General features: G+C 38.1%; 1 protein-coding gene across 1 annotated transcript; it reads right to left on the bottom strand.

The window, feature by feature from the left end:
* Positions 1 to 5: 5 nt before the first annotated feature.
* LOC115211671 lies at positions 6 to 27,035 on the bottom strand. The gene is made up of 11 exons (XM_029780311.2): positions 27,010 to 27,035; positions 26,475 to 26,533; positions 22,984 to 23,246; positions 22,694 to 22,818; positions 21,672 to 22,612; positions 20,538 to 21,462; positions 18,971 to 19,059; positions 18,724 to 18,866; positions 18,131 to 18,257; positions 3,622 to 3,717; positions 6 to 974 (listed from the first exon to the last, which is right to left on the bottom strand). Exons 3-11 carry the CDS (start codon positions 23,238 to 23,240, stop codon positions 882 to 884), a joined length of 2,796 nt encoding a protein of 931 aa, XP_029636171.2. The 5' UTR covers positions 23,241 to 23,246; positions 26,475 to 26,533; positions 27,010 to 27,035; the 3' UTR covers positions 6 to 881.

Genomic DNA, 27,035 nt, shown 5'->3' with positions numbered 1-27,035 from the left:
AGAAATTAAAAGGAAACTTTATTAAATACTTTGAAACATGTATCGATTCAACTGCTTTTATAAATGTGGGCAATACTTGCCTTCAAAGCATTAAATATAAATCACATGCTCCCAAAATTAGTAACTGTTCAGATTATTATTATTGAACAGCTAAAGCTATCCTTCCCTGTAAATCTAGCTTCTTAACACTTTTGGAAAGCGACTAACAACACGGCTCATCAAATTTAATGAAAATGTAATCAGGTGTAAATAATCCGAGACGAGTACAGGATGTATATACCTTGGAGAGACTCCTCTAGCCAGATTTATTGACTAGTTCTAAAATCAGTTGTCTTAATTCAAATGAATTTTGAAAGACATTGAATTTTTATAACTTTTAGAGAAGTCGTGTAAAACTTCTCTGAAAACCAAACTGATAACCCCATACGTATTTTAATATCTAGTTGGTAGCTAACCAAAACTTTACGATAACTACATTCAGCCAACCTTTAGCTGAAAGCTTAACTATCATTGGAAAATGGCAATGATAAAGAGAAAACGTTTGAGAAATAACAAGTACAGGCAGTGGGGCTCTCGTCTTTCGGCTGAGAGAGAAAAAAAAGCCCAAAAAACAAAACGCTTAAATGGAATTATAAATCGAAAATTAAGACTACCAAGAATCAGTCTTATATTAAGTTGCTAATAATGCAACAGTTTCAGCTCGAGTAATAACTGTCGAAGATAGTGAAACAGGGATAGCAAAAGGGAGCAAGCGAGTTCTGGTGTTAAGATATCGTACTCAACAGGAGTAATACCGTTTTAAAGTAGGAACAAGATAAAGCGTCTAAATTAATGTGAAAGTAAAGTCTGCCCACAAGCAGAGAACAGCTTACAAAACAAACTCAAGAAAGTTTAGGAAATTCTTCAGGAAACAATACCAACTGTCCACAAGTTGGACAAGATCTTTCATGCCGATGCACCCAAGCCATGATACACTGGAAAGGAGAACAAAAAAATACAGCGCAAGAACATTCATGCAGTTGTGTGACTGGTTACACATGTACAGTTTTAATAGTATTATAGACAACCAGTTAATAAGCAAACATTATAAACAGTTCTATCTTCAGATATCAGCAAAAGAAAAAGCATCAAAGAGAGATTCTATTGGAATAACTTTCCAGAATGCATTCTGCAAGATGCGGTGCTTATGTATCTAGTAATGGAGATCAAAGAATATTACTGTTAGGGCGGCAAGCTGGCAGAAATGTTAGCACGCCAGGCGAAATGCTTAGCAGCATTTCATCTGCCGTTACGTTCTGAGTTCAAATTCCACCGAGGTCAACTTTGTCTTTCATCCTTTCAGGGTCAATAAATTAAGTACCTGTTACACACTGGAGTCGATATAGTTGACTTAATACATTTGTCCTTGTTTGTCCCCTCTATGTGTAGCCCCTTGTGGGCAGTAAAGAAATAAAAAATATTACTGTAACATTTTAATTAACTTGTAATGAAACAGTGATATTCTAATTCAAATACACGTAACAAGTGAAGATTTGCTATTTTATTTTCACAAGATACTTTTCATTTCCATGCATTTGTGAAATTTTTATTGAAAATCCAGTAAATGTGCACAACTATTTTTCTTCTTATACAATAACATGATTGATCAGACTATTGGATGTTGTTATGCCATTCCTCCCTGATCAGAAAGCTAGCCTGGTGGTGCAGGGTCACCCATTTACAGCCAAGTGAACACCGCAGCAACTTAAAGTATTTCACTCAAAAACGCAATTTGAAGCCAGTCTGGAAATTGAACCCATGATCTCAGCATTGTGAGTGCAACATGCCTAGCCACAAAGCCACACACCCTCACTATACAGTATAGTTACATTGAAATCTTATTCTAACCAAACCTCTCATTTTATAGCATTTAGTCATTTGTTTTAAATTTTCTACACATTACTGAATGAGTTTAGTAAATCAGCCACAACCTCCATTTATTGTTGCATTTGAAACAATACAGCAAGTTGGTAATTACGGTTGTTTTGAGATTCATTCTGTACATTTAAGAACCTTTTTGTAAATGTGTGGTAAAATGTAGAATTGTCTTTGTGGAATAAACCATAAGCCATTCATTTCTGATCACTTTTTCTATAGCCACTTGTTCATTAAAGGTCATTTGTCAAAATGGAATTGTTTAGCTACCATCTCTTCCAGATATTAACTGAAGCTTGGCACCAGTTAAAAACCAAGACGGAATTTTAAGAGGATTATTATGAATTTCCAGCTGTGTCTTAAGCACTTGAACACCTCAATTAAAATGCTATCCACAAAGTCCTAATTAAATGCAGCTTTGCATAGCATTAACATTTCTAATTCAGAAATGGCAGCAAGCATTGCCTTTTCTGTTTCACTGTCTTGAAACGTTGATTCTTTCTGCTCACTGAGACTGGTTAACATTTACAAAATTGCAACGTCTCTATGCCATTGAAATGACTGCTATTTTGAGCAAAGCCTGGCTTTAGAGAAAAAATTAAACCACTTGGACTCCAGTTTGGTTTTAGTTGAATCTGGCTTCAACTTAATAACCCTTTCTACTATGGTCACATGGCCTGAAATTTTGGGGGAAGGGGCAAGTCAATTACATCAACCCCAGTGCTCCCCGAAAGGATGAAAGGCAAAGTTGATCTTGGCAGAATTTGAACTCAGAACATAGTCCATAGCAATGGGTGAAATACCACTAAGCATTTCATCTAGTGTGCTAACAATTCAACCAGCTCACTGCTGCCTTAATAATAATGGTTTCAAATTTTACCACAAGGGTAGCCATTTTGGGGAGGGGATGAGTCAATTCCAGTGACCCCCAATGTTCAACTGGTACTTGCTTTATTGACCCTGAAAGGATGAAAGGCAAAGTTGACCTCAGTGGAATTTGAACTCAGAATGTAGTGATGGGTGAAATGCTAAGCATTTTGTCCAGCTTGCTAACGGTTCAGTCGGCTGGCCACCTTAATAATAATAAATTATTGTACAGTTCTCAGGTGAACTACAACTAATCAAGAAAAAAGAAAAAACTTGGCCAAAAGTGCATGTATATAAAATAATGCAGAGAAAATGCAAAAAGGTGTGTGTGGAATGAGTTGTATGGTTGATGAATTTTGAGAAGCATGGAAGATTTGAAAGCTGTAGTGTCCTGGCAGCTAATGATTGATGCTCATTTATTCTAGGCTTCAATTCTGAGCATGGAAACAGATTTCTTCTACTATAGGCAAAGGCTATAGTAGAAGACACTTGTCCAAGATGCTATGCAGTGGAACTGAACCTGGAACTATGTGGCTGGGAAGCAAACTTCCTAACCACACTGCCATGCCTGCACCTAAACAATTAAAAGAAGAATTATTCTAAAGAGTTGGAATAATGATCAAAGATAGCGAACCTGTGAGTATCACAAGGGCTAGAGATGAGAGTGATAAACTTTGTGTTGGTAGCCAGCTGGAAAAGAGGTTTTCCTGGGGCTTAACAGCAGTAACATTGTCCTGTGTAGGACTGCCACATTCTATTGGCAAATAAACTTTACCATTACTGTAAACTTCAACCTTAACATTTAAATCATTAAACTTGCAATTAATATAACATTCTTACCTCCTCATGGAAATTATGGCCACAGTCCAGCTGTTTCTGAGCTTTCAACTTCAAGTCTTCAACACATAAGGCACATTGGCTATCAGTGTTTACCACCTTTAAAATAGAAAGGATTTTTTCCATATCAGCTTATTGGGCAATAGACAGACTGGTTTGTGACAAAGGTTTCATTCAGACTTGAGAGAACATTTTCTGATGGAAAAACAAACCCCTTGTAGTTCAGGCTTCTGCTGCTGCTAGAAGTTACTTGATGGGACCCTTCAGCATCAGTCTGCTGACCTGCATCTACAGGTGGAGTTGTTATAGAAGTGAAATGGATGGAGAGAGAGGAAGGGTTCGAGTTTTAGTTTATTTGTACTTACATTATCCAGAGGAGGGAGAGAGTTGCCTAGCAACTGCTGTCAATATATGTGGGGTAGTTTTTACAACAAAGGAACTACTATAGGATCATTTGACTTGCAAGAAATGGCAGCAAAATTTCTCAAGATCCTACTATCTTAAATTAATAAAAGAATGTGATATCATACGAAGGGGGTACTGTAAACGTTTTCTTTGGGACAAACCCATTGAAGTTCAGGGTTCCACTGCTAGGAGCTACTTGATGCGATCCTCAGGCATCAGTCTACTGACCTCACTGCCACAGGTGGTGTGTCTTGATTTTTACTATGGCTGAAATGAAGGAACACTGTGCTTCCATGAAATTATTTTCTGCTGGGAAAAACAGCAGATGAAACAGTTGTCATGCTCAGGCCAGTGCCATAGCAAAACAAGTTTACGAGTGGTTTCCACACTTTAGGAATGATCATTTGGGGGACCAACCTTATTCAGGGTGATTGGTGACCTCTCAAACGAATGAAAGCATCAAGAAAATTTATGAAATTATCTTGGATCAAACTGGTTGATATGACTGGTATGTCCTGGAGCTCTTACCAATGAATTTTGAGCAAGGATTTGTGAATGAAAAGAGTTGCAGCAAAATTTGTGCCCATTTTTGCTCATGGAAGATCAAAAAGTCATGACTGAATGCATGTTGTGAACTGAAAGAACAGGAGTTGCTCTGGACCTTTTTTCGAAGGTCATCACTGGTGATGCAAAAAAAAAAAAAAAAAAAAAAAAAAAAACGACAGAGGTGTTAAAAGGCCTCGTTTCACAAGAATTCCAAGACTGCTTCCAACAATGGAAACCTCATCTGGAGTGATGCATTGCTTCAAATGGAGACTACTTTGAAGGCAATAAAAGTGTAAATATGTAAAAACTAAGTGCATCCAATAATATTGCAAAATTCTGGTTTCTTTTGGGTAGCCCCTATCTTGCACAGAACATTGACCCCCTGGAATCTGTCCAGAGACGTGCAACCAAACGCATACCCTCCATCAGACACCTACCATATTCTGAGCGCCTTGTTTCCCTGGGCATGGATTCACTGAAGCTCCGGCGTTTGGCGACGGACTTGGTAAACACCCACAAAGTTATCAACCACCTCACCAACAACAACACTGAACACCTTTTTGATCTCCATGTGTCTAACACACGTGGACATGCCTACAAAGTCAGAAAACAATACAGCTCCCATGACTTTCGGAAACATTTTTTCACGCTCAGAGTTGCTGAAGCATGGAATAAACTGCCTGCGTCAGTTGTTGACTGCCATGACACTGCATCTTTTAAGGCCCTCATGCTTTCCGAAATCCGCCGAAACTACACCTGATTATATATACACTTTAGATGAGTTGTAGTGCACCTGAGCACTGTACACAATTATTATTATTATTATTATTATAAAGAGAATGTAAGTTTCTAGTTGTCAATTTTCTGCCTAGGTTGCTAAGATTTTTCATAGGAGCACATCTTTTCAAGGTGAATCTCATAGGCTATGTTACTATTTCTGACTTAGAAAAACTAAACTTCTTGCTGAAAAATGAGTGGATAATGTCATAGAAGTAGTCAGTGTGCAATAGAGTGCTTAAGCTCAGGCTAGTCTTGCAGAATAGTATAGCGATAATTATTTCCGTCTTATGCCCCACAAACAGGCCTACCAAATGAACAGACGGACCACTTTTATGATATTCTTCTGCAGGAATCACTCTTGAGATGCATAAAATATCTGGCAGTATGGGTTATGGTCTAGTCACCTGTATTGTAAATCAGGTGGTTTACCAAGGAGTCATACCCAATGACTGGTATAGCAGCATAATAGTCAACTGCTACAAAGGTAAAGGTGATACTTTAGATAGAAATAATTACAGAGGTATCAAATTGTTGGATTAGGTGATGAAAGGTACGGAGAGAGTTGTAGCCCAACTAATTAGGGAGCTAGCCTAGATGAGATGCAGTTTGGTTTTATACCAGGAAGAAGCACCACTGATGTTATATTTCTGGTAAGGCAGCTGCAGGAGAAATACATAGCCAAAGACAAACCTCTGTACTTGGCCTTTGTTGATTTGGAGAAAGCTTTGACAGAGTCCATTCCCTGATCCCTTATCTGGTGGTCAATGCGGAAACCAGGGATAGATGAGAGGTTGGTGAGAGCTGCATAAGCCATGTACAGGGATGCTACCAGTTAGGTGAGGGTTGGCAATGAGCACAGCAAAGAATTCAGGGTACAGGTAGGGGTTCACAAAGGATCAGTGCTCAGCCCCTTGTTCATCAGAGTCCTTCAGACAATAGTGGAAGAATTCAAGACAGGCTGCCCCTGGGAGCTCCTTTATACTGATGGCCTTGATCTTATTGATGAATCACTACCAGAACTTGAGAAGTTTCAGGTATGGAAGCAAGGTCTAGAATTGAAGGGCCTTAGAGTTAACCTAGCAAAAACCAAAGTCTGAGTAAGTAGGAAGGCAGACAAATCATAAATCCCTTCTTGATCTGTAGAAACTCCCCAAGATACATGCTTTGGACACATGCAACAAAGGGCCTCTCTCAGAGTGAAAGGTAGATTGTATGATGTCTGTGTGCTAACAGCTATGCTACATGGTAGTGAAACATAGGCTGTGACAGCCGAGGATATGTGTAGGTTTCAAAGAAATGAAGCTTTGGTGTATGTGCAATGTCAGTGTGCATGTTCAACAGTAAGCATCTTGAGAGAAAAGTTATGCCTAAGAGGCATCAGATGTGGTAAGAGACGACTGCACTGGTATGGTCATGTAATGACAAGGACAGCTGTGTAAAGAAGTGCTGATCTCTGTGGAGGGAAGCTGTGGTAGAGGTAGACCCAGGAAGATGCGACAAAGCATGATCTTTGAACTTTAAGCCTCACGGAGGCAACGACTAGTGACCGAGACCTTTGGCGATATGCTGTGCTTGAGAAGACCCATCAAGTCAAGTGAAATCAGTCATGGCTGATGCTGGCGTCACGTAAGTGGCACCTATGCCAGTGGTATGTAAAGAGTACCTTTCAAGTGTTGGGTCTCAGGGAGGCAAAGCAGCTGAGTCCCTTTCGAGTGTTGGGCCTCAGGGAGGCAAAGCAGCTGAGTCCCTTTCGAGTGTTGGGCCTCACAGAGGCAATAACGAAGACCTTTGGCATTATGTCATGCTTGAGAAGAAGACTCATCAAGCTGAGAAAAATCAGTCGTGGTAGATACTGGTGTCACATAAATGGTACCCGTGCTGGTGGAATGTAAAAACACCCATTACACATTCTGAGTGGTTGGCATTAGGAAGGGCATCCAGCCATAGAAACCATGCTAAATCAGACTGGACTCTGGTGCAGCCTTCCAGCTCAACAGCCCTCATCAAATGCTAGCATGGACAATGGACGTTAATGATGATGTACAGCAACATTGAACAGAAAATGCCAAATTATTTCTTTTTTAGTAATTATGTAAATTACACCATTTTGAGAAAATTTTTTTTTTCAGAAAATACAAAATTTTAGGTTCCATACATTTTTCAGTTCTTTGGATTATCAGCCAAGCTCAAGTGAATATAGTAATCTACATGAATAGAAGCGAAATTTTGTCTGAATCTCAGTCTACATTTTCTCTACACAGACGCATTATACCTTTTTGGAATCAGGATAATCCTGGGAATGAAAATCTGTTCTTCATTTGGGTTGCTATTTCTAGCAAATAAAGCAACAGCCATCGTATTACTGAGAGGGTGAACAAGAGTTACCTCCCTTAGCTTAAAGTTTTAATAAGCAATTTAGGGGCTCATTTATCTTTTCAGTATCAAACTGTGGCCACACTGGAGCATTGCCTTGAAGAATTTTAATCGAACAAATCAACACCAGTTCTTTCTTTTATGCTTGCTACTTTCTGTATTGGTCTCTTTTACCAAAACAGCCAAGACATGTGAATGTAAACACACCAACACCAGATATCAGGCAGTGGTGGGACAAACACAGTTTAACTCTTTGGATCCTCCTGGACTGCCTTCTGACAAAGAAAGGGGTACCAATCATGCTTTTGAGAAATCTGGATCCTCCAAAGCTGTGTAAGGGAACAAGACTATCAAGCAAATGCATTCACTGGCCGATGCCAGTGCCACCTTGACTGGCTTCCGTGCCGGTGCCATGTAAAAAGCACCAACCAATCGTGGCCGCTGCCAGCCTTCCCTGGCACCTGTGCCGGTGGCACGTAAAAAGCACCCACTACACTCATGGAGTGGTTTGCGTTAGGAAGGGCATCCAGCTGTAGAAACACTGCCAAATCAGACTGGAGCCTGGTGCAGCCTCCAGGCTTCCCAGACCCCGGTCGAACCATCCAACCCATGCTATCATGGAAAACGAATGTTAAACGATGATGATCTTTTGGAAGCAACAATCCTCACTGGACAAAAAAAAAAAAAAATTAGAAAAGTGATAAAATGTGTTTATTCCAAAAAATTCCACTAATTCCAGCAGACATGTCCTTTGGATTCAAGAGACTTCCAGTTTTGCAATTAACAAGAGTCAAAGGACAATCACTGAAAATAGCAGCAATGCTTTTCCCCCATGGTCAGCTGGAAAAAATAGCAACAACCTCTTCATACTCCCACCAAATGGTAAAAATCAAGATGGTTGTTTATTCTGTTGCTTTACAGTGATACAATATCCTTTAGACACGGATACTCTCAGATGGCAGGATACCAATAAATGCTTTATTATTTTCCTCTTGAGCTACCCCCCAAACCAGCTTTTCTGTTACAAGACAGGCATACTTGACCTTCTCACAACATGGTCAGATGTAAGATGTAAGGACCGGTCTCCTCAGATAACGAGTTGTAATGTAAGCTATACGTAACATATCGTTTCTACATCTGCTTTCCCATGCTGGCATGGGTTGGACAGTTTTTTCTAAGGAAGTGTTTTACAATTGAATATCCTTCCTGTTGCTTCTTAGATTTATCATGTTTTTCTTTTTACTTGTTTCAGTCATTAGACTGTGGCCATGCTGAAATCAACCCCAGTAATTTGTTTTTAAAACCTGGTACTTATTCATCTTTTGGTGAACTGCTAAGTTAAGGGGACACTGGTTGTCCAAGTGGGAGAGAGCAAACACAGACACACAATGTGCATTTTTCAGTTTCTGTTTATCAAATCCACTCATAAGGCTTCGGCTAGCCTGAGATTGTAGAAGACACTTGCCCAAGGTGCCACACAGTGGGACTGAACATACCAGAGAGCCCTGTATGCAGGGACACATCTAACAAGATGCATTGTCTTTTGGTTGAACTGTCACATGAATACAGAACAGTTTAAGGGAGAAGAGGAAGAGAGATACAAGGTGATATGAAGGAGTTCCCAGATTAGTTCTGTAGCACACCAACAGTCGGCAGCACATGATTGTATGTGCAGTGAGAGCTAGTAGTGACCTTCAGGGGGCAATGTGCCGAGTGACATTGCTGTGTTTGCTTTACAAATTGGGAAATTTTCGTTTTTGCAATCACATGTATGCTATAGTGTGCAGTTTTGTTGTGGAGAGGAAGCTGGAACAAAGAGCCAACACGAAATTAAACTTGGGATGTTTGCTGCAGAGTCATTGAGCATGCTTGCAGCGAGAGGGAGTGGGTTGTATGCAATGTTTCAAGTGACATGGGTATTTCAAAAGTGGAAGACTGTCCCTGCAAGACCTGCCAGAAGCATCAAGCCCAAGAAATGGGGAGGAAAGTCACCAAACAAAGCACAACAGCCACAGCTTAATCAAGAACATGCTCATTGTTTTTGCTGACATTTGTGATATTGTGTATTGAGAATTTGTCCCCAAGGGGCAGACCATCAATCGAGTTTTGAAGCATTTGAGGGATGACATCTGGTGAAAGGGACCTGAGCTGTGGAGCATGAAGAACTGGATCCTTCACAATGACAATGTACCCTGTCACTGAGCTCTCCTCACTTGGGAGTTTCTCGTCAAAAATAAAATATCACTTCAACACCTGCCCTATTTGCCAGATTTAGCAACTGCAGGCTTCCATTTCTTCCTCAAGATGGAAACGCAGGTCAAAGGTTGCCATTCTAACACTGGTCATGATCCAGAGCAAATTGCAGAAGGTCCTTAATTTGCTTATGGAAAATAACTTCCAGGTCGGATTCCAAAAGTGGCAGAAATGCTGGGACTGGTATACTGCTGTGCAAGGGGACTATTTTGAAGATGATGTTGATACTTGGGTAACTAAGGTATTTTTTTTTTATTAAACATAATTAGTCTGGGAACTTTTTTAAATACCAACTGGTCATTAAAAAAGGCTGAAGGAGGAGGAAGAGTTATACACAATAAATGGCAAGTAAAATCAAAGTGATATTGGTGATGAGTGGATGGAAGTGGTAACAGTGGGAGAGAAGAGAGGAACAAGGAATCATTGTACAACTGTATAAGGACACACACACACAACTGTAATAGTTTCTTGTAATGTTCCCTCATTTCTCTTGTTTCAGCCAATGAACTGTGGCCATGCTGGAGCACAATCTTGAAAGGTTATAGTCAAACAAATTGATCTCAGTACTTTTGTTTTCAAAGTTTGGCACTTGTTACATCAGCCTCTTTTACTGAACCACTAAGTTATGGGGATGTAAACAAACACTGGTTAACAAGTAGTGGTTGGTGGGGGTAAACTTAAACATGCATATTTATATACAAGCTTCTTTCAGTTTCCTGTCAACCAAATCCTCACAAAGCTTTGATCAACTTGGTGAGTGGGTAGGGTCACAGAAGAAGACACCCGACACCAATGTACTGTGCAGTGAGACTGAAACCAGAACCACGTGGTTGGGCAGAAAACGCCTTACCACGCAACCAACTGATTTCAGTGATGGTAGTGGAGAGATTAATAGCAGGGGACACTGGAGAACAGTTTATCCACAGGACTCAAAAATTAGAAGACCAGCCAATTCCATGCAGCCATCTTAGTGCAAGTCATTATCATTTCTGTAGCCATCTAAATCTATAATGCTATAAACTATGGAATAAAACCAAAGAATCTTTACAGATACAATATATGTGTGTGTGTGTGTGTGTGTGTGTGTGTGTGTGTATATATATGTATATATATATATATATATATATATATATATATATATATATATATATATAATTGATTTAGATCAGTGGTTCCACGAGAAAAAGTGAGATAAGCCAAAGCTAATTTCACGATCATAATATTACTATACATGCACAACATTATTAGTTATTGTAATATAGGCATCATCCTGTCTAACCTATTATGTTATCAAATAACAAAAATAGCAGCAACCAAATATATATATATATATATATATATATATATATATAAAGGGAGAATTCACAAAAAGACAGACAGGTGGCGTAGACAACAAACAGATGTATTAATTTAATGCTCGGGAAGTGAGAAAGTCTTATGTTTCGAGCCTATGCTCTTGCACAGAAAGGAACAAGGAGAGAAAATAAAAAATGTGTAGTGGCTAGCAATCTATCATGGTGAATGCCGGACAGAGGGGTTACACAGTAGAGCTGGAAGAAGGGGAGATAATATAGTGGTGATCCCAAAATGAAGGTGCGCGCGTGTGTGTGTGCGTATAAGAGAGCATGTACACTTGCGTCGGAAATTAATTAGCACTTCTCAAATTTCTACATTGTCTTACATTTTCTTAATTTAATTAACTTATTATCAGAAATGAACTCGTTTTTAATCAAAAATTTATTGAAACATATCCCAGCACACCACATAATTGTTATTAATCGTGAAATTTAGTCAATATCTTGTTGCTCCTCCTTTGGCAGCAATGACAGCTGCTACGCAGGTCGGCATGCTGTCTATGAGTGCCTGCAGGTACTGTGCAGGGATGGCCCCTCATGCAGCAAGAAGTGCCCCAAACAGCTCGTGTCGGTTCCTGTATTGCTGCACATTCAAATACCTACCCAATTGACTCCAGAGGTTCTCAATAGGGTTCAGGTCAGGTGACTGGCCAGCACGTACTCCTCGCCACCAAAGAGGTATCCCGTACTATCTCAACATACTTTGCTGCGTTGATGTTGCCTTCGACGGCATAGAGCCGCCCAACACCACTGTAGCTGAACACCCCTCACACCATCAGACCACCCCCACCATGCTTCATGGTGAGCAAATCAAGGGTGCTAATTAATTTCTGACGGTAGTGTATGTGCATGTGGAAGAGGGCTGGTGACCTTGACGTGTGCATATGTGTAGGTGTGTGGATGTGGGGCTGGGAAGTGGTCAGTGCATGATGGTGTGATGTGATATGGTGTTGTGTGGTATGGTAGTGTATGGTGTGTGGTGGGTTAGGCTGAGGGTGGGGGTAGATGTGGGGTATGTGGGAGTGGGGTGGAATTGGATGGATAGGGAAGGTGGGGTTGGCTTGTCTAGGGATGGGGTTACGAGGGAGGAGTGACAAAGAGGGGAGTAGGTGGGTAGGTGTGAAGAGAAGTGGGTGGGAGGAAGTAGGTGTGAGAGAGGAAAGGGGAAGAGGTTAGATGAAGAGGTGAGGAGAGTTGGGCCCATGTGGCACAAAGGAGGGTAGAGAGATTAATCCCTGTTTATGGTGCAAACGGGAGTCCGGATGGCTCCTGTGCAAGAACAATCTGAACACAGACCAGTAGTACAGAAATGGCATGAGACCGGGGTGTCATTGCTGAGTTAGATGCACAGACGTTTCCACGAACTGGTCAGCCAAGCAGCGTCCCGTTTCCCTGATGTATAGAGAAGGGCAGAGAGAGCAGGAGATGCAGTAGATGACATTGGTAGAAGTGCAGGTGAAGGAGTCAGTGATTTGATAGGGTCGATGATGGGTGCCGGTGAGGAAGGTGGTGTTGGAGAGGTAAGGGCAAGTGCAGCAGCAGGGGAACGAGCTGGGTTGGGTTAGGGAAGAAGCTGTGGACCAAGAAGTCTCGTAGGTTGTGGGCTCGTTTGAAGGAGGGGGAGGGATCCGTTAAGGAAGATGTGTGAAGTGGAAGGGTCGGACTGGAGTTGTCAGAAGGATTGGAGAATGGTGCGTTGGAGAGGTAGGGTGGTAGGTGAAGGGATACGGGAGATGGCGGGGCGGGTGGAGAGAGCAGATGCAGGGTCCACAGAATGTGCTCTGGCAAGGGCGGTGTGGATAGTAGAGAGGGGATAACCATGTAGGATGATGTAGCAAGCCATGAGTTGAGACTGAGTTTCATAGTCATGGTTGTCACTACAGAGCCTGCGTAGATGGAGGAATTGGGAATAGGGGATGGAAAGCTTGGTGTGTTTAGGGTGGGAGGAGGAGGAGAAGTTGAGATATGAGTGAGTGTGTGTTTGTAGTGGATGGAGGTGGTAAGTGTGGAGTGATGAATGCTGACTGAAATGTCAAGAAAGGAGACAGGTGTTAGAGATAGTGCAGAAGTGGAGGGCAGGATGGAAAGGTTTGACAAAAGAGAGGAAGGAGTGTAGATGTTCGCGGGAGAGTGAGGTTGCACTGATACAGTTGTCAATATAATGGCCATGTAGTTCGAGAGTGGGACCAGTGAAACTTGAAATATATGTAGCCAATGAATAGGTTTGCATAGTTGGGGCCCATTTTCGTTCTCATAGCCATTCCCGAGACCTACCACATGAATTACAATGACAAAAATATGGTATATAACTTTTTTGGTGCAGAGATTCCTTGAGACATGTAATTTATTTTAAGGGTTACGCAAGGGTAAAAAGGTTGAGAAACACTGATTTAGACATTTAACAGGAAATTATTTAAAATTAAGAGATTTGTTTAATATATACACACATGCAGGCACAGAAGTGGCGGTGTGGTAAGAAGTTTGCTTCCCAACCACTTGGTTCCGAGTTCAGTTCTATTGCGTGGCACCTTGAGCAAGTGTCTTCTATAGCCTTGGGCCAACCAAAGCCAGTGAGTGGATTTGGTACATGGAAACTGAAAGAAGCCCAGTGTATGTATATATGTTTATATATATATATCTGTGTGTGTGTGTGTGTGTATTTGTCTCCCCCACCTGGTGTGTTTACATCTGTAACTTAGCAGTTTGGCAAAAGAGATCAATAGATTAAGTATTAGGCTTACAAAGTTCTGGGGGCGATTTGTTCAACTAAAGGCAGTGCTCCAGCATGTCCACAGTCAAATGACAAGCAAGGAAAGGTATATAATACATGTATACAGAGGACATGAAAAAACTGGAAAAAAAACCCCCTGATCATCCAATTCCTTCTCTCCTCCTCCACTGATGTTTCCCCTTCACAGTCCTTGTGCAGTCCTCCTGTCAAATTGTTCAACCCATGCCAGCATGGAAAATGGACATCAAATGATGAAGATTCTATCTCGCTGCTAGAATCCTAACTTCCCCAACATGTGCACCACTGACCATCTCTCACTTCTCCACCCACTCATCAACCCTCCCCAATCTTTAAAAATGTCGCCTGCCAGCCTTTTTTTTGTCTATCTTGCAACTCCCTCCTCCTAGCGTCTGTCCTCAATAGACACCTCACCACCACAGGTTCATTTTCACTCACTGTCCTAAATGTAAGTTGTCATGTACAACTCTACAAGAATCTGCTCCACCCCCAACCCTTTCTCTAATACCTTACCCCCCTCCCCCCAGTATAGAGATGCTCCCACCTTGGGTCTTGTAGGCTTGAATGCTGCACAATGGACCTCACTAGTACCAGTGGTGTGAAAAAGAAAAAGCATCCAATACACAATGTAAGATGGTTGGTGTTAGGAATGGTATCCAGCCATAGAAACCATGCCAGACACTGGCCTTAGGATCCTGTCAGACCCACGCCAACATGGAAAATGGACTTAAAATGAAGGGGAATGGGACCCTGATGACACCAGGGAAATAACTGTTTTATATGCAAGAGAGGAGCTGGTAGAAATCCCGTTAGGTGTGCCCAGTGTAAATAACAGATATACAGAGTAGTGGGGGATGTAAGCACTCAAGAAATGCATTATCTCAATTGGCTCTAGTTGACAGCATTTCTTATGCGAGAGGCTATAATTAACAGTGCTGCTTTGCACTAATACATGTTGATCAGCAGTATCAGTGTTCATCCACAGAGGCATGCAAAAATTGATAATCTTCTTTTCACAGTGCTACGCTGCCACTGCAACAAAGTACAGCAGTAGTGGTCTCCTACTCACCATACTGTGCATCCAAGTTTAATTAGATCTCACTGAATCTACCCAGCTCCATCCCACCCTTATTGCCTATCATAAAGCACATGTATCAGATCAGCATGTACCCACTTACACTACAATGCCTGAGTTACTGCTTCCTTCATAGGGTTTTGTCTTCACTTGTTAATTCATCTAATCAGTCACTAAGTGTTGGTACCACTATGTATACATCCACCCAACAATAACCCATACAAGTGCTCAAACTCTTTTGGACAGTCATTTGCGTTTCATCCACTTTCTTACAGATTTTCCAATGACCCTCCAATCTGATCAGGTTGTGTAACTGACCTATTAAGCACACACTTATAAAGTGGATGATGACATACACAAGTATATTTCAGAAGGAAACTACCCCAAGGGCACCGTTTCTCATTGTCCATTTCAATGGTATTTATACACCACCAGGGAGTGAAAAAGGCTATCAAGTATTTCATAATACAATGTAGGTCTAGGATTTATGCAACAGGATTTTGGGCATTAATTAGAATCTAAAGTTTAAAAACACAAAGCAGATAATCTTATGTAGTGACCAATAGATATTTTGATATACTGCATCCAGAGAGAGAGAGAAAGAGAGAGAGAGAGAGAGAGAGCAAAAGCTTAGCCTATTAAGTCATTTGAGAGAGAAATTTAAATATCAGTGGGATGATTGACAAAAATTATACTTCTCAGAGATATCCGAAGTACAGCAACATTATTTTGCTAACTGAGAAGCAGGAACAGTATTAGGATAACATTGATAATTCGGTGAGAATTAAATGTTTAGTATTGATATATTAAAGATAGAAATGAAATTAACCAGAATTGGCCAGTCCCCAGCCTGCTGTCAGAGGAGATCTATGATTAAGTATTCCAGCCATAACTATTTTTGTAATCATTTGCACAATCTAAACAACTTAAGGGAGATTTTACTACCATTCATAAGTTTTCTCACTGGTTCAACTAAAATAATAACAGTAAAGACGTTAAATTTAATATTGGGGGTTAAAATACATCACAAAAGAGTTCATTGCTTCATGGTTTCTACAGAAATAAAAGTCAGTGCAACGAATGTTTACATTGTGTAAACATAAGGCAGGAAGCTGGTAGAATCATGACCATGCTAGACAAAATGCTTAGTGGCATTTCATTCATCTTTATATTCTGGGTCAATGAAATAGATACCAGCCAAGCACTAGGGTCAATGTAATTAACTGGCTCTTTCTCTCTCAGGCTTACACGATTGTGTAAACATAACATTCAATGAAATTACATATGTGAAAATATAATTTTTTATCAAAAATTAAAGAACTTACAGATTTTAATATTTTTAAATTTGGTTTGATAAAGAGAAAATTACAAAGATTATGAAAATCAATAATCAATTCACTTAGACTATTCAGTGCCATACATTGTGCTGCTCTGAACTAGAAAGTTGCATACTATCTCTTCTAGGTCTTTCACTAAGCATTATATTTAATATTTACTTCTCAGAAACAGTGCACAATGGAATGACTTTCCTCAAGCTAAACAGGTTACCAATCTCAAAGGACCTGCTAAAGGTCATGGCCATTGCTGTCTTTAAAATTAAAAATATCTATTAATAAAATTTAATTTCAGGACTGTGTATTAGCTAAATAGATAGAATTTAAATTTCATTTGCTCTATAATTATCAAATAGCTTTCTGCATTTTGAATGTAGAGGAAGGTTTATGACTATCTTTCCTACGACAGACATACAATATAAATAGTGTAGCATTATAGTCTCACAGAAAAAATCCAAGGGAAAAAAAAAATAGAAAAAGCTTAATTGAATGAAAAAAAAGTATAGAGGATAATAGAACTGAAGCAAGGGATATGAGGAAAAAATGTAGAGATGTAATGCTTAAATATTGTTTATTGTTGGGAAAATTAACCATCATTAAAGAATTTTAAGGCTAGTAATAATAATCCTAGTCACCAATTTGAATCCTGTCCCAAACAATAAGAGCTGATCACCAGCTCCTCAAGTTACTAGCAGCCTATAGAATTATTATTCTAATAGCAAGTTTCAAACATTCAATAATTTCTAGTTTAGGAGCAAGGTTGCATTTTTGGGGAGGGATATAGTTGTTTACACCTGCCTTCGGAGGGTGAAAAGACAACCTGCAAGGGATTTAACGCTCAAATATAATACAATACTTAAACAACTAGGCTATAGCATGTTAAAATTTTATTTTGCCATGTTTGACTAGCCAAAATACAGGAAAATGAGAGGGAGTTATTCAGTAATTGATTTACATTCATACAGGAAACAAAAGGTCATTGAATCAAGACAAATTTGAATAGCCATTGACTATGTATGGAAAAAAAACTGAACAGTTGATATTAGCCATTTTGACACCAAAATGCACAAGATTACTACCAAATTCTACAATCATCATCATCATCGTTTAACGTCCGCTTTCCATGCTAGCATGGGTTGGACTGAGACATGCTAAAGTGATCTAAATGGAAGCATACTGAAATTCCAAACCCCTTAAAAGTACTTTAATATATTTTCAAAATTAGCTGAAATGAAGGCAATATACATCAAGGGTTAAGAGTAAAGCCATGGTTTTGATAATTGAAGTAACAATTGTCAATAATGAAAGAAAGTGGTTTTAATTTTGCTTCTAGTGTACAAAGCAATCAACCAGCAGCAGTTCAATAGATCTAATCAAATCAATTCACTGAAAGAAAGATTTTACTTCAAAGTTATTTTAAAAAATAAATCAAACAGGATTCCAACCAACTACACAGATCCAAATTATTGAAATTACATGGTCATAGAAGCCATTTTATTATTTACCCCAATTATCTGTAAGCAATTTGGGAGTCAAAGTCTTAATTCATAATTGAAGTATGATTACCTGCTCTTTATTTTTAATTTGATATAGAAATGATTAATATTGATATATTAAGAAAAAAAAACAAAAATGTACTTACATTTGCAAATATCTTATTTTTCTCTTGAAGTATTGACTTTGCTTCTAGAACTATTTCTCTCATAGTCAAACCACCAAGCCCATTTTTACGACGCCTTACTTCTCTAATGAGGTCATCTACTTTTGTTCTAGAAGGAAAAACATTTGTAATTATATCAACAATAGAATTAAAGCTAAAAAAAAAAAAATCAATTGCCATTGAAACATATGAAACAATGATCAGTCAGAATTAGTTTTACTTCTGATCCTTAAGACCATTTCCAGTGACAAATCAGATTCCTGTTTATTTTCAAACCCAAATTTGAGCATCTTTCAAATTTATGAACTGGAATTCAAATGAACTGAGACATGCACACTAGTTTCAAAAAGTTTCTTTAAATTACATTATTTTCCTCATCAAAATTGGAAATTTTCCTTTTTAAAAAGAATTCAGTCAATTTCATGAAATGCCCATTAAAGTTTAATTTTCATTTAAAAATCTCACACACACCAAACGCCACAAGACCTAGAAGAAAAACTACAGCTGGCCATAAAACATAGGATTGAAAATTGTTTGCATTTTATTTTAGAAAAACTCAAGTCAGAAACTCCTACCTATCGGTATTTGGCAGTCTTTCTTGCATGACTTGAACCAGCCTTTCATAATTTCCCTTTCTGATATTTGCATCAATTTTAGCATTCACATTTCGTTTGGTCTGTTCCATTGCAAACTGAAGTCTTTTTTTTCTTTTAAAAGCCTGAATGGGGGAAAAAAAAAGAAAGAAAAAGCAAAGTTCCCAATGGTAGTTTACTAAACCAATGTTAGTGTCTAAATCCAAAACAACATCTTCCTGATAAGTACCTGCTGGAAATTATTTCCATGAAATTCATTGGGGGTGACAGCAAGGCAGTCTTTGGAGTTTGGGCTTTGATACCTCAGGTTAGCTTTTGCTGAAAGTACAAAATTCCAATCTTTTAAAATAATTTATGAATCATGGATTAGTTTTTAAAAAATACCATAAATGAAATATTTTCAGTTAAATTAGTTATAATAACTAATGAGGTATAATAATCTTGGAAAAAATTCTATGCTCTAAAGATTAAAATGGCTTTGATAATACATTTAATAAATATTTTGATGACATTTTGACTAAAATTATCAATAATTAGAAATAGAGAATTATATATATATATATCAGTCTCACCTGTGGCACCTTGGGCAAGTGTACCTGTAACCCTATAACCTTGGGCCAACCAAAGCCTTGTGAGTGGATTTAGTAGATGGAAACTGAAAGAAGCCTGTCATATATATATATATATATATATATATATATATATATATATATATATATATATATATATGTCCCCCACCATCGCTTGACAACCAATGTTGGTGTGTTTACATCCTTGTAACTTAGCAGTTCGGCAAAAGAGACCGATAGAATAAGTACTGGGGTTGATTTGTTCGACTAAAGGCAGTGCTCCAGCATGGCCGCAGTCAAATGACAAAACAATATATATAATATATTGGAGAAATACCTACCAACTCTGAAGCCTAATATAGATGCTTAGCTCCAGCCTGGGCTGTGATCATGAAACCTAACGGATGACCAATTATAGCACTTAATCAGCATACCTATTCGCTTTGATCACTAGTGAACTAAACCCCTCAAATCCTTATAAATGAAATGATGTGATGGTGCAGGTGTGGCAAGAAGTTAGCTTCCCAACCACACTGTTTCAGGTTCTATCCCACTGCGGGCAAGTGTGTTACATGATATCTTTGAGCCCTTGTGAATGGATTTGGTAGACAAACTGAAAGCAATTCATCAGTTCGTGTCTGCCTCCCACCACTGCTTGAAAAGTGGCGTTGGTGTGTTTATGTCTGTAATTTAAGTGGTTCTGCAAGAGACACTGATAGAATAATTATCAGGCTTAAAAAAAAAATTAATTGCTAGGGTCAACTAGTTCAGCTTAAATACTTCAGGGTAGTGCCCCAGCATGGCCGGTGACAAACAAGTAAATGACAGTGCAAGGCTGTTGGAGAGGTAAGTTAAGGTAATTCAGAAAATTCTGGATATCAGTCAACTATGGCCAACCAGATCTCTATCATAACATTTTACAGTGATTGCTAAAAAAAAGGAGCTTTCTGCAATAGAAATTAGCAGAGAAAAAATAAAGGTACATCACTAGGTTTCAAATTTTGGCACAAGGCCAGCAATTTCAGGAAATGGGGTAAATTGATTACACTGACCCCCAGTATTCAAAGGCAAAGTTGACTTCAGTGGAATTTAAACTCATAAAGCTGGAAAAATGCCAAGCATTCTCCCTGGTGTGCCAATGGTTCGGCCAGCTTGTAAGTAAATAAACAAGAATTTCTGACCAAAGTATAATCATATTCATAAACTGTCCCCCAAAAATGAACTTACCGATAACTGAAGGGGACATTACAGGGCTATTCCAGGTACTTTTTTCCACTGCTTTTTTCATAATTGCATTTGAAGAATTCAGATTATCAAGGTCGTCGCATTTTTCAGAGTCTGTTACTTCATATTTTATGGGACTGAATCCAACAGAGCCCCAATCCATCTGAGAAATCTTAGAAGAAATTTCTGGCAAAACTGGTTTTGAATAATAATCCACTTTTGGAGAAAATGGCAGATTCTGAAACTTTCGATAAGGTGGGTTAAGCAAACACCTAAAGTCTGGAGTATCAGAATAGCGCCGTGTGGCTGAATTATTGGTTGTGGAGTCATCAGGTGAGACATAATCAAGGTCTCTTTCGGAGGAAACAGTAGTCGAAAGATTATGGAAAAATTTATTGGCTTCCATCTCCTTTGGAGCACCGACTGTTTTAGTGATTGCTCTGGGTTCATCAGGAAATGAGTAATGCATCTGAGATCTCTGAACCTGAAGAGCGAGAGTTTGAGTTTTAGCAAGAAGCTGTAATTCTTGGGGTGCTTTATTTAGAGCTGGATACTGTTGCTTTAACTTCTCCAAAACCAAACAGTAGAGATTAAAATCCAGTTTTACTTCATTCAAATTTTGCAGGTTTTGTTCCTGGAAGCAAGGAGATTCAGTAGGCCGGTTGTTGTTGTTGTTCCAGAAGGTGTTACGAGCATAGGAGACATCGCAATTAATATTTTCAGGTGACTGAGGTGGCGTATTGAAAATAGGAACATCTGCAAAGCTATTGTATTCTGGATAATTTGCAGCATCTCTGAACTGACTCTTTGGTGTCTGCTGAAGATTTGATTTTACACAAAATTGGTCACCATAACCATTAAATAAACCAGTGTTTGAGTTCTGATCAGCAATGAACGGCTTGTTTATGTCAATGTCTGCTGGAGGAATCTGAAATAGAATTCATTAATGGTCAGAAAATAAACAGAACCAAGGGATATTTTAACATTTTATGACCTCCCCACAACACCACAGTGGAATTTCAACATAGATATTAACATGCTCAACAATAAATTCAGTATTTTAATTTCAATAATTTAAAATTCCAACAATTTCTTCTCCACCATACCTGGCTCTTAAAATATTTACTTTCTACTTACCCACTGCTTTATAGATTTTTCTTGTCCACTGCTTATGAAGGGCAATTCAGTTTGTGTTGATATTTCTTTGGCACTGCTAGTCTTCCCTTTATCTGCACATCCACAGAGATTAACATTAACAGCAGCATCCATCATCAAAACACTTATTTGGTTTCCTTTGTTGGAAGTCACTGTTTGTCCTGAACTTTTGTACACCGGCTCCACAACTTCTGTCTGAGTAGACATACTGTTTATTTTCGAAGACAAAGAGTCTAGTTCCAATTGTTCGGATGTCACATCACTAGTTATTTCCACTGGTAGATTCGTAATTCTCCTGGGATAGTCTTTATTTCCAGGGAAGCAGATGTTCTGACCAACCAGATCAAACTGGCCAACAGTTATACAATCAGCATTTTCTGATTTTAAGGCATTAGCCTTCTCTATGCAAGTTTCAAAACCTATAGAATCTTGACATGCTGAGCTACATCCATTGATTTGTGAGTGGTGTGGCATTATGTTGTACTGGGTATCAGGACTTGGGTTTGCTTTATTGGACAGGCCACTGTTCATCCACTCAGGTTTCCAAGCATCCATCATGGAGTTTTTCGAAACAACTTCAATTGCAGAATATTCCAGCTTCATCGACTGCATCTCTGGTTCAATATCCAACAATTTATTCTCATAAGAATTCTTAGTTTTTTGAAGTGTCACTGTGGTAATTTTGTTAGGTAAAATTTCATTAGTCAATTCATTGTCTGGCTGCTGCATATCGAAACTATCAGAAAAAGATTTTGGGTCTTCAACATGTATACCACAAGAGGCAGCCATCTGTCGAAACATTGCACCAGAGAGATCATTCTTATTATCTCCTGCTGGTAATGTGTTTACAACTTTGGTATATTGTTTTACATTTTCTTTAAGAATTTGCCTAACATTATTCACATCAGTTGACTTCTTAAAACCTATAAAGAGAGAGAAAGTTTATATTACACACAGGTATTTAGAAGAAAGGTAGAAACAATTTATTTCTGAAAATAACTTACTCGAAACATTTTCTGTAGAATTTGCATTGGTATCAGAATCAGCCATGTAATTATGATAACGAGAATTTTCAAAACTTAATTCTTTAGTTCTTGAGAATTTGTAGTCAATGTTATGGATCAACTTCCTAAGTGGAAAAAAAAAAGAGCATTGATAATAAATGGAATGACAGTTCACAATGAGTTTTATCTAAATCTGATTATGTAACAATATGATACATGACAAAAACCATACCTGCCCATAACTAATTACAATGAAAATCCCATTTATAGTAGTAACAGAAATTTCTTACCTGTTGGTTAAAGAACTATGCTGGAGATTGCTAACTGCTGCATCAGTTTGACCAAGCCATTGACTGGCAATATAGTACGTCTCATCACCTTGTTGATAACCCATTAGGGGCTTTAGGCATACATTAGAAGTAGGAGGGGACACAGTTTCTGCAGCACTTTCGTTAGGTGACAGTGAAAACCTAGGATGGAAACTAGAATCCGCTCCATTATTCCGGTTGGATGGCAGCAAGGCGTCACGCAGTGGAGATGCATACATTCTTATCTTAAAGAAAACCAAAGTGTTTAAAAAAACAAAACCGAAACAAGTCACTTTCATAGGAAAAAGAGGTTCAAAGAAAACTTTGGGGTTCAGTTCAGATCAGAATTGAAAGGATGAGTCACTAGGAATGACGAGTACAAGTCTGGAAGTAGCCGCTATCCATAAAACAGAGGTGGTAAATTAAGTTAATGGAAACTAATCACAAATACAGAACAATGATAAACCAGACATTGATGGCAGGCTTAAGGTACCTCTTTAGAAATTTCCTTTTCAAAGATTTACAGGAAAAAAATTTCTATTTAAAGCCTCAAAATCTAAAATATTCTTGGTGAAAAAAAAAAGTCATTTAAATCAAGGGTTTTCAACCGTGGTCCCTACGACCATTCTTCAGGGTCCACATAAGATTGTTTCAGTTTATGGACAATAAATTGGTTATACTTCAACATTACACAAAATTAAAATTTTTTATACGATACTTAATTCTAAAAATAGGGTTCCTTTTCAAACACTGAATGGCTATAAGGGTCCAGTAGAGTATGAATCAAAGAATAGGTGAAGAAAAGAAAAAAAAAAAGGCTGAGAACTACTGATTAAAGCGAAAGACTTTCAATAGTTTATAACTTTTTGAGTCTTGGATTCCACCAGGTCTAGGAACTTGGCCTTTTTCTTCTATTCAGTGTAGTCTTTTATTGAAAATGGGGCATATTGAGGAAGATTTGGCTACTATCCCCGGCAGATTGACTCCTGCCGCTAACACAGTTATGGTTTGTAAATGGAAGATTTGGAGTTCAGTCAATAAACCAGAATATTTGCACAAGCATTTTCTTTGAAGTCAGTTGTGTAGGCCTAATTTAAACTGTTTTAAGAAGTTAATATTTTTTTTTCCTCTCACAGACCACGAAAATAGAATTTACATTTTTCCTTTTCAACAATTATTAGCTTTGCAATGATGAAGTCCCGGGTTCGATTCCACCACCACCACGACGTTTTGGGCAAGTGTCTCCTAAGGTAACCTTAGAGGCCATATTTGTCACATTGTGAGGATTAAACAATTGCCTACAAGATAATCCGCTTACATTAATTTCAATGAATAAACTTCCGTTGTTATTTCAGTTGCTGGAACACCTGTTTGTAACTAGCAGTCGTGTGTTCTTGTAACGAAAGACCGCCTAATTAATTACACAAGCTAATTAAATTATCAAGAAAAAAGCTTTGTCAAAATTTAAACAGAGACAGCTCCTGGTTCTATCATTTAGAATTGGTAATCTTTAATTATTATTTCCAAGTCTCAGAACAATGACCCCTCGACTTTCTCATGGCAAACTAGATTTATTCCACTCAAAACAACTTGGATTTGCTGCTAGTTACCAAAACACAAGGACAACCGCTGGTTTCTTGGGATTCTAATGCTTATTCCCTTATCTGAAATATCTGCTTTTTATCCTAGGCCAATTTCCATTTAGTAAACGGCGAAGTTTATGGTCAAAAACACCCAGGAACAAATACAAAAATTAAGCAATGTCACTTGTCAAAGACATTTTCTAAAATCTAAAAAGGATTCCACTACGGTTCGATAAAATAACTGCCAAGTGTTGGGGTTGGACTAAATCTTCTTCACTGATATTTCAAGTCGATAAACTATTTTATGACAGGTAAACCTCAAAGAGAATCGACTGCTTCTCACCTTTAATTCTAAAAGATCAAAGAAAGAGCTGAGATATGGTGGCCGGGATCAAACCTCCCTTAAGTCACATATCTTAAAAAGAAAAAAAAGGGGTCCTAAATATACAAAAAGATGGGTGACGCTCAATTGGCGCTACCATGGAGCTAAACAAAAATAACCGAGACTAAAACAGGTTTTCCATTTTCGAAGTGAAACACTTGATAGAAAAATGGACATTTTTAAGAAATGGCGTTTGTTGTTTATCCCCAGGTCGACCCACCAAAAGACGTTCCAGTCGTGACCATAGTCTTTTTATTCAAACTATTTTCACATATATATCCAATGTCCTTCATTACCAACGGTAGGATAGGATTCAAGAGAGATCTGAACAGCTATTTCTAGCGTATTGAACGATTGGCTCCTCTTGGTCGTCTCAAGGGAAGACATTTGCGGTGTGAATTCCAAAAGTATTCGGTAACAATCTTGTTATTTCATCGTCTCCCCCAAACCCACCACTAAAATGAAACATGGAAAAGTTTACCTTGGCGGGATTCGAACTGACAAATGCGCCATACTAATACGAACCATTTGGCTCAAATGGTAATTACACAAAGTTGAGAGTTTCACCAACATTTTATCCCAATTTGAAAGGTAAATATATTTTTATTGGTAGCAAAGATGGAAAGGAAATTTATATAAAGCAAAAATAATAATAATAAAGCTGTTCAGTGAAAAACAAAAAAAGGGGGGGATATCGGGGGGCATTTAAAAATAATTCCATACAAAATATTTCAATAGAAGTGATAGAAATGTGGCAGAAACGAATTGAGATGTATAAAGTATGAAATGGCGTGAAAAGTGAACGATAGCCATTTGTGAGAAATAAAAGGTAAAAGCGACGACGACGACATACGACGTCTGTCTGGAACAGACATTATATACATAATATATAAATATATGTATATATATTATATATATATCTATCCATTATTGAGCGAGGCAGACGATGTCTCAATGCCTTTTGTATGTTGTGGCCATTATTGAAGGAGGCAGACGATGTCAATGGCTGCAAGACGCAGAGCACTTTGGAGGATTATACAATAAAAACACTGACAACTGTTGTGGTTGGCAGGAAAGAGGAATTCAATAAAAAACGAAGTTTCTGGAAAATTATTCAAAGAAAAATTAGTGTGTATGTGGGAGAGAAAATGAAAGAATGACAAAGCTGTAAAATGGTTTGAAAAATTACAATGTCATACAAACCGTTTGGAAAGAATATTGATTTTGATTGTTTGTTGAAGAGTTTATGGGAAATATATGGAAAAAATATTCTCATCTACTTTTAGTGTAACATTTAAATAAATAAAACAATAGGTTGTCTAAATAGAATTTACTTAAAAGTTGGTTTAAGAAGAGCAAGTGAAATGGCTCAAATGGAAGTCAAGTAAAACAGAGAATATTTCACTGAAAATAATGTTTTTTTTTTCTAAGATATTTTTGAATGAAAGAACAAAGATTTAGATAAAAAAAAGTTTGAAAAATATAGAATAATATAATGAAAAACTTACCAGATAAAAGGAAAAAATATTAGCGAGGAGTTTTGGCCAAAACAGTTTATGTCGGGTTTCTTTTAAAGTTGAGGAGACAAGAAAAAATATTCAATATTTTTTTGGGTTTTCGTCTTTGAATTATAAATATAAATTATATTTTTGTTCTTTAAAAATAACAAGCCATTTAATATGACAAAAAAAAAAAATAAGTGTTAGAGAGCAAGGTGTAAGAATAAAATGAATGTTTCCCGAGTGTCGGTCAACGAGGAAGACGACATGGAACAGGTTTTGGGTTTGAATGGATTAATTATTATTAAAATTATTTAAACAAAAAGTCGCAAGGTTTCTTTCAAGAATAATTTAGAGTGAAAAAGGAGCGGCGAGAAATCTGAGGCAACAAAGTGGAGTTAAATGTAAAAAATTAAAGGTGTCTGGCAACAACAACAACAATAATGAGGATAAATAATAATGACGATAATAACGATTATCAATATTGATATTAATAATAATAATATGGAAAGCCATACGCACAAGAAGGAGGCAATTCTTTAACCTGCGTTCGAAAACGAAGCAGACAGG

This window comes from Octopus sinensis, linkage group LG5 (assembly GCF_006345805.1).
Source record: "Octopus sinensis linkage group LG5, ASM634580v1, whole genome shotgun sequence".
Taxonomy (NCBI): Eukaryota; Metazoa; Mollusca; class Cephalopoda; order Octopoda; family Octopodidae; genus Octopus; species Octopus sinensis.
Note: the sequence above shows the minus strand (reverse complement) of the source record. Positions and strands in the feature narration are given on the sequence as shown.